Source organism: Varanus komodoensis, unplaced genomic scaffold (genome assembly GCF_004798865.1).
Source record: "Varanus komodoensis strain SLA01 unplaced genomic scaffold, ASM479886v1 scaffold187, whole genome shotgun sequence".
NCBI classification, from domain to species: Eukaryota; Metazoa; Chordata; class Lepidosauria; order Squamata; family Varanidae; genus Varanus; species Varanus komodoensis.
This window is the reverse complement of record NW_025335543.1, coordinates 164,587-173,393: the sequence shown is the minus strand read 5'-3', so window position 1 is coordinate 173,393 and position 8,807 is coordinate 164,587. Positions and strand designations below refer to the sequence as shown.

The following is an 8,807-nucleotide window of genomic DNA, read 5'->3' as shown; positions in this document are numbered from 1 at the left end:
GGGGCGGCATAGAAATGTTATAACAACAACAACAACAACTTGGGCATCCCAAGTCTTGGTCCACCTTTCTAAGCATTAAGCCAGGCCTGCCCTCAACATAATGCAGGATTTTTAAAATATAGAACTACTGTTTTCTATAATTAATGCATATTTATTTATCTATTTATTTATTTCAAGAATGTATAGATCTTCACAACAGCCACATGGCTCTCTGGATGGCAGTTTAAAATATAAAGAAACAGAAACATAGCAATCCATAGATAGTATAAACAATTGCAATAATAAAGCCATCAATTCCATCAGCAGGGACACCAACCAGGTTGACCTCTTACAGTGGCCAGATCTGGCACATTTTATACTTTAAAATTCCAATTTAAAATTCATAGAATTAGAAATTAGAATTAAAGCTGTCTCTGGCCTGGTAATGAGAATGCCCAGCATCCTTTTTTTGGAAAATGTCAATGTTCAGGCCGAGACTTTGCTAGGGCAGCTCAGGACTTCCTGGATGAGGTCCATTTGTATATCGTATATATGATCTAAACTCTCTCTGTGTGTGTGCAGGCATGTGCGTGCATGCATGAGCGAGTGTGTGCATGCATTTGTGCTAGAGGACCCTGTCTCTTAGGAACACTTCAATTGATAAAAAGGAACAGGGGAGAGGAGGCGATTTGATTTCAGGGGAAAAAAATCTCAGGCCAGGAAGATGCAAGCTGGAGCTCAGTATGGGGTGGAAGACGGTATGGGAGGTCATCTGGGGGAATCTGATGCAACAGACATTCTGGGTCCCAGAACATTTAGTGGAGCAATAAACCCACCAATAGATAGCAGGATGGTGAGTGGGTGGTGTCCCAAAGTTTCAGAACTCCAAACAAAAGATCTGGGGCTTCAGCCCAAACAGGCTGCTCCCTAACACCACCTCCTCTCCAATCATTTTCATATTTTAATATGTTGTATATCAGGGGTCTCAAACTTGCGGCCCACGGGCCAATTGTGGCCCGTGGGACGATATTTTGTGGCCCCCACTTGATATCAAAGTTTAGTGATAGTGCGGCCCACGCGTTTTTCTCACATGCACCTGCGTGAGTCGTTACCCTGGGCGCAATTTTCCCTGTAAGCTGCATGCCGGGATGGGTGGGGCACAGGGGAGGGGTCCTGCGGCCTTCAAAGTGCCAGCGGTGCCCGGCTTGGCCTCCAGGAACGACGTGGGATGAGCGGCCCACCCCCACCACAGTGGTGGAATACTTGATGCGGCCCAGCCTCACCCAGACTCTACTTCCAGAGGCCCCCAGGTAAGTTGAGTTTGAGACCCCTGTTGTATATTTTTCATATTTTCATACTGTTTCATATGACCAATGAATCCAGTCATATGTTTGGGGAGAAAAAACTTGAAAGCATTTGGTTTCTATAGCCAGCTCAGGCAGAAATCCAACAGGTAAAACTTTCTGCAGCATTATAAGATTTTCTCAGTTGGTTATGCTTTCTCCACTAGAGAAAAGCACTGTTCATGTGCTCACTTTGATTGTCAGTTTGTGCATGTGTGGAGAGAGAGAGAGTTTTGCTATTAAATAGCATAGAAATTAATAACAACAATAACAATACTAAATCTCCAAACTTGAATAGAGAGCAGTTCCTGAGCTGAAACTCTGGTTCAGAGTGAACTTTTCCCGGGAAGAATGACTTCTAGGACAGAGGGAGTGACTTAGTGACTTCAAGGCGACCTCAAGGCGCCAGAATGTTTCATCCTTGAAATTATGCTTTCAGCAGTGGGCGAAATACAGTGTTTTTATTAAGTTAAGAAGTGGCTTTTCCACAGCAGAGGGAACTGGAAGATAGAGCAGAGAACTATCTATTTTTAGAAGAGCTGCAAGGAGCGGATTGTTGACCCTGGACTTGGAGCTTTAGCCCTCCCTGTGTACTGTTTCAGAGGCGAAGGTCTCTCTTCTGTACCAGCCCCCATTCCTTGCTTTACAAATGTTTCTGTGTTCCTGACTTGTTAGAAGCAACAGATGCACACTTCAGTGCTTGCCTGCCCTGATTTAGAAAGAGATCCCCTGAGCATTTTAAGCTCAGCCATAACATAGCAACTTCCTTGCTACGGGAAAAAAATAAAGTTTTGTTCAACTGCCTTCATCCCTTCCTGCCCCTGGGGTGAGCTTTTTTGGGACCCTCAAGGCTGGGGGAGCACCTAGCTATCCCACTGATGGGTAGATATCAGAGCAATTTGCAAGAAGCCAGCTGCAGAAATCCAAAGCAAGATTCCCTGGGCACACAGACCCATGGCACTGACATTTTTGAAATTATTATTAGCAAGGAAACATGTATCTTCTGGCATCCTTCTCAGGCTGTTCTCTCCAAGCTGAGCTGCAATTCTCACAGTTGCTGTGGGGAAGGACTTTTTCCAACAACCAAATATTGTCCCCTGTTCCAAGCCAAGATATTTTGAGATACACACCCTTGTCGGACACCCTGTGATGGTTTAACTGCTGCTTGCTCTCACTTCAAACTTCAAATGATGAGCTGTTTTGCCTGCTGTGCCCTCTACATGGGTTGGATGGTGCATTTGTCTTCTGCAAGGCCTGATGGGCTCTTATCAGCACCCTGCAGCCAGGCTCCTGCGGTATGGCCCCTTCCTTTATAAGCAAGGCAGATGGAGATTTCTGTGAATGAAAGGATGAGACAAGAAGAGGAGGACAACAGCTGTGCCCAAAGACAGGGAAGGAATACAGAGGCAAGCCAGGATCTTCCTGGCACGGAGATCTTTGGGTGTGGTGCTCCTTCCCCCAGCAAGTTGAAACTTGGAGGTCCAGCCGAGAAGCTGGGGGTGTGTGCTCAAAAGCCCGCCTTGCCTGCCACTCCTTTCACCCACATTGCTCAACCTCATTCCAACTTCCAGTCTGAACGTGCAGAGCAGCAGAAGTAGTAATAGTAAGAATGCTCCGGCATTGTGAAGGGAGATAACACTTGGCTTCCCAGTGAAGGATGTGAAGGGTCAGAGGCAGCAGAAGTTTTCCAGAGCCTGAACCAGACGTGTCTCCCATGTAAGTGATTTTGCTTTTGATCAGGGTGAAAAATATTATGCAGGACTAGAAAGTCAAGTAATTACAGCTCTCCAGGTTGGTGGCTGGGGAGGAGTTTCAGTGCACCGACTGTCAGTGAGTTGCAGGTTTGGAAAGAAGAAGCCCATTGAAATGTATGAGATGGACCCTCAAAATAGTAAGAAAAATATTTCCTTCCTTCCTTCCTTCCTTCCTTCCTTCCTTCCAAACTCCTCAAATCAAATGCTTTGGCATTGTTTTATTTTTTATCATCATCATTTCAAATTAAATTTACTAGTGCCAAATCTTTGATTTTGTGTTGCTTATTAGGAAGGAAGGAAGGAAGGAAGGAAGGAAGGAAGGAAGGAAGGAAGGGCAGATCTCACATTGGAAAATCCAAGTGGAAAATTCCAAGCATTATTGGGAAAGTGGCTGAAAGTCAACCTGGGACTAGCATAATGCTCTTAAATGGATCTATGGGAGATGCAGAAAAGATCAAATGAAATGAAGTGAGGGAAAGAGCATCTTCCTTACTGGGAAGGGATAAAATATGATGGGACATTTTGATTTAGAAAAAGAAGAGCATGATGGATCATGAATGAGCTTTATAAGAGTATGCATGTTGCCGAGAAAGTGTAGCCAGAGAGACTTTTCTCCCTCTCCATAAAAGTACATATTGGGGTAATCCAAGGGGAGGAGTGGTTTAGGAACAACAGAATAACAAGCTGCTTGACATAATGACCCGTTTCACATAACACAGCTGGCACAGTGTAGATTATTTAACCAACAGTGGACCTCAGTGCCACCACATCCAATTTGATCATGCATGGCCCAATCAGGCCAATCTGAAGTTGTGTCATGTCATCCAAACCAGCTCATCATCAGTCACTGAGTGATAAAACAACATTCACATTTTGTAATAAGGGTTCAATGAGGGTTGTTTAGCCCTTGAATAACCTCTGATGACCAGGGTAGGATGACTTGGCACAATGCACAATCCAAATGGTGGCCGCAGACATCTGCCCTGCACCCTCACTCACTGTGGGTTAAATAATCCATTATGAGCTGGCTGTGCCATGTGAACCAAGCTGAGGGTGATGAGAGAAATTCATGAAAAGATCTATCCAGAGTTATTAGTTATGACAGTTAAATGGAACTGGAGCACTTCAATTCTTCAACGGTAACAGGAAGGAACGGTTATTTCTTCATGACCAGCTTGTGGAGTTCTGATGTGTTCCAGCTTCACTTTTGTTTTCCTATGTAGCACAACTAAGTGAACTAAGGATGGGTCCATATTGAGAGGGACTAGCTTTATTCTCAATGGCTCCCATTACATTGCATGGATCAAAGTAAAGAAAGTGTCCAGTAGTCCACAGATGAAAGGATAGTTGAGGAATACACCTAGCTCTTTTCTTCTGCTCTTCATCACCCATCCCTGAAATTGTCTAATTAAGAAGAGGTGAACCTCACCTTTCTATTGAGTAGCCTTGACCCTGTAACAAGGCAGACTGTAACAATACAGACCTTGAGTATGGAAACGTCCTACTCAGTCCAACTCAGAAGCTCTTAATTTTGCAGTCTATGCTATTTCACCAGAAGTTGTCTATGCCTAGATAATCTTCTCCCCTAGGTCCTTGACTGTACCACATTTCTGAGTGCCAGTCACTTGGAAAGAAGGTTTTGCTTTGTCTTCTTGTTACTATGCAACAGAAATGATGCACTATTACATTGTACTAGTACTTGTACAATGATGTACTGGTACTGCTAGTAGTAAATAAAAACAATTGCATGTGCCTTCACATTAGCCCTTTCCTAGGTGTTTGCCCACGAGGGACTGTAGGATAAATTTCCACAGTGTGTGAGGAAAGGGAACAAGAAGAAAAGGGGATGCAAAGAGAAAGATACGAGCAAAACATATTTGGTTGCGTAGTCTTAGAGGTACTTGTAGGTCCACTGAAATCAATGGGGCTTTGTGACTATGGATTTTAGAGGGTCTGCTCTAATTATGACACAGCCTTGATCCCACACATTTCTCATTTTTCCACTCAAAGGTCTGGGAGGGCTGATGCGGGCAAGGGGTTGAGGGGGACAGCCATAGCTTCTGTTTCAAGGTTCTTCTTGTCTTCCTCCCTGACAGGGCATCCCCCACTCTTTTGCCCAACAGCTCCACCAATGATTGCATCCACACTTCGGGAAACAGCACTCTGCTGACGTCCTCCACCTCCAGTGTTGCTGGCATTGTCTTCCTACTCTTGGCTGCCCTCATAGGGTTGCCCGGGAACCTCTTTGTCATCTGGAGCATCCTCTGGAAGATGAAGCCAAGCCATCGGTCAGTCACCTGCCTTCTGGTTCTCAATCTGGCAGTGGCTGATGGGGTCGTGCTGCTTCTTACTCCCTTCTTCATCCTCTTTCTCATCTTCAAGAACTGGATGTTCAGCCTAGCAATTTGCAAAGGGGTGTACTACCTCTGCTGCATCAACATGTTTGCCAGCATCTTCATCATCACCCTCATGAGTGTGGACCGATGCCTTGCAGTCAGCCAACCCTACTTCTCCCAAGCCATCCGCAAGAAGAACCTGGTGGTCAAGATCCTGGCAGGGATTTGGCTGGCAGCCATCTTGTTGTCCATCCCAGCCTTTGTTTTCCGCCAGGTTGTGAAGGAACCTTTGCAGGGGCGTTACATTTGTGAGCCTTGCCATTCCAGGCCAAGCTTGACCATCCTGCATTTCACCTTGGAGACAGTGGTGGCCTTCATGATCCCATTCACCATCATTGTTGGGTGTTATTCCACCATTTTGGTACGCCTCAGGGGAGTGAGAAGAAGAAAAGGGGCTCGGACCGAGAAGCTCATTGTTGCCATTGTGATCTGCTTTGCTGTCCTCTGGATGCCTTACCACATCATCAACATGCTCCAGGTGGCATCAAACATGGTATCTGGGAGGAGGGCTGAACGGTTGGGGCAGGCCTGGAAAAGTGGGCGAGCAGGTGCCACAGCTTTAGCGTTCCTGAGCAGCAGCATCAACCCTGTGCTCTATGTCTTTGTGGCTGGGAACCTCATAAAAACATCTGGAGCCAACTTCATTGCCCAATTCTTTGAGGGAGCCTCGGACGGTCTTGGTCGGAGGACCCATTCCCAGAGAAATCTGGCTAAAGACTTGGTTGCACCAGCAGGAGCTTCTGTGAACTTGGGAGATCATGACACAGTCAGAAGGGACACCCAGCCTGATTTGGGTGATGGCCTAAAAGAGCAATTAGGATATGGAAACTGAATCACCACATGTTTCAGCAATGCAGTAGCTGCTTGCAGGAAGATGAATCAGTCCATCCAGCTCAGAACTGTCTCCCCAGGGGTGTTGAACATCTTTCACCCTGAGGGTCAAACTATTTTTTGGCCCTTGGAGACTCTTAAGGGTTGCAATCCAATGATGGCTGGGATGGAAGACAAAAGAGATGGATTCAAAATACGTAAACAGCCAGCACACTGGTGCTTACAGCTCTTACTGCCCAGAATCAAGCCCCAGGAAACACTTTTTGAACATTTAGGATGAGAAAAAATTGCCCAGAAGCTGGGAAAGTACCAAAGATGGGTAGGTGGGCTTCAGAAACAAGGAGGGCCATCTGTGGAACTTCCAAGGGCTAATTCGGGACTTCAGGCTGGCCAGAATTGGTTCACACACCAGAAGTTCAGCACCTCTGCTCTGTGATGGTTGGGCACAACCCACTGGCACTTCAGTCAGGGGACTTCCCCAACCAACCTTGAAATGCTGAAGAATGAATTTGGGACCTTTCATATGCAGAGCATGTACCATTTCGCTGATCAACAGCCCTTACATGCCAAATGCGTCTGCTTTAACTGCTTGGCATATGGAAATTGTGGCTTCTTGAGAAAGCGCCAAGGCTGCTAAATGACTTGAATGACTACCTTTTTGTCGCACTGTCGGTCTCTGAGCCCGCTTCATTGTGAAACTAGTTCTTCATACTTCGCCTCCTTATGAGGTCGCATTTCAGTCTTGGAACTTGGGAAAATAACAGGTGACTTGGATCATGCTCACAGCCATAGTGGTTTATAAACCAGGGAACACTTGGAGTGTGTCTGAACCCAGCAGTAGGGTCTATTAACTCCTCTGGAAGTGTTCAGAGAGCATAAGACACCCCTGGCTTAATATCCACCTTGAGGGCACAGGTCAGGAGGGCTTGGCCCCTGAGCATTAGATGTTGCAAATACCTTAACTAAACTAACAAACGTTCCCAGGGTGAAATGTTATTTTTGAATCTTCATGCTAATTTATACTTTCACTGTAAAGCTTCCCTCCATCCCTTTTTGACAAATTCTGTGTGTTGTTTGTATCCCTATGGAACAGCCCTCTTCAAACTGTTGACCATCAGGCATGTAGGACTATAACTCCCATCATCTCCTACCTAGCCTAACTGCCTGGGAGTTTCAGATCAAGACCACGGGTCGAGGAAAGCCAGTGCACAGAATATGTAATCCTGTCTTCAATGAGCTAAAATGGACCAGGGTGTGTCCAGATGGAAAGACGCCTCTAAATCTCTCATGGCATTTTTATCTGCCTGCATTCATCATCTTCCGCAAATGCCCATTTTCAGAAGTGAGAGCAACAAGTCTGCTCTCGTTTTCTGAAAGCAGACAGATCTAGCAAGCCACCCTCCGCATGGAGAACTCCAATCTAGCCCGGACAGCCTCCTCTCCACATTCCACAGAGGACTGCTGCGCAAGAGTGAACGTGATTTAAGGTCTGTAGTACATCAATAAATGTTGTCTGCAGGCTTTTTTGTGGGGATGGTTGCCATGAACTCATAGCTTTCTTTTAAAACTATTGAGAAATGTTTGTTTGATGTTTTAATGAAAAAAGGCAGCCAACATCCTCAGATCTCTTAAGCCAGGCAAAATGTGATGAAGGGTATCAGAAACAAAAGCTTGAACAGATACTATTATCTCTGATAGATGTACTTCCATTCTAAGCTGGTATTTCTTAAAAGGGAAATAAATTCATGGAGGATGTGTCTATATTGGTGGCTGTGTGCCTTTTTAATATTTTAATTCTCAAGGTTCATGTACCATTTTTTATTTTTATGCATCCTGAACAGCCTGCAATCAAATTTAAAGGGCACAACAGAAAGGCTAGCTCAGATTTCCAGAGGCAGAAGCAGTATATTTTCAATCCCAGATGTTGGGGAAAGGACACCTCTGGTTTATAAGCAACTGCAACTTGTCAAGTTGTGTGAACCCAGACACTTCCCACTGAAAGTTACAACAAGGAATTAGAGGTGGAGATTCCCAGCATCTCTCACTGTTTCTTGCCTTCAGGCACTTCTTTTGGGCTTCCCAGGGACATCTGGGGGCAGGTGGAGACCTCACCTCCACTCAATACGGTGTGAAGTTCTGCGCAGCCCAGTTTAAGCGAGATGCAGACAAACTGGTAAAGGCAACAAAGATGATCAGGGGACTAGAAAGAAAGTCCTATGAGGAGGGATCAGAAGGACTGAGTATGTTTAGAATGGAGAAGAGAAGACTGAGGGGAGATAGGAGACATTCCTCAAGGACTTGAAAGGCTGTTACAAAGGACAGGATTTCTTCTCAACCATCCCAGAGTGCAGGACATTATTCTTATGGATTCCATTACTGAGGGTGGATATTCTTTCCTGCTTTGCAGAGGACAGCTCTCCCTTTTACCTCTGCATTAGAGCTACCTGTACAATACTATTCAGAACATCTGCCCAATACATCTGTATTAGATATCTGCTTTAGAG

At 45.4% G+C, this 8,807-nt stretch overlaps 1 protein-coding gene across 1 annotated transcript; it reads left to right on the top strand.

The window, feature by feature from the left end:
* Positions 1-2,675: 2,675 nt before the first annotated feature.
* On the top strand, positions 2,676-8,602 carry LTB4R2 (leukotriene B4 receptor 2). The gene is made up of 2 exons (XM_044426848.1): positions 2,676-3,038; positions 5,173-8,602. Coding segments are annotated over exons 1-2 (1,134 nt in total). The 5' UTR covers positions 2,676-3,036; the 3' UTR covers positions 6,305-8,602.
* The last annotated feature ends 205 nt before the right edge of the window (positions 8,603-8,807 follow it).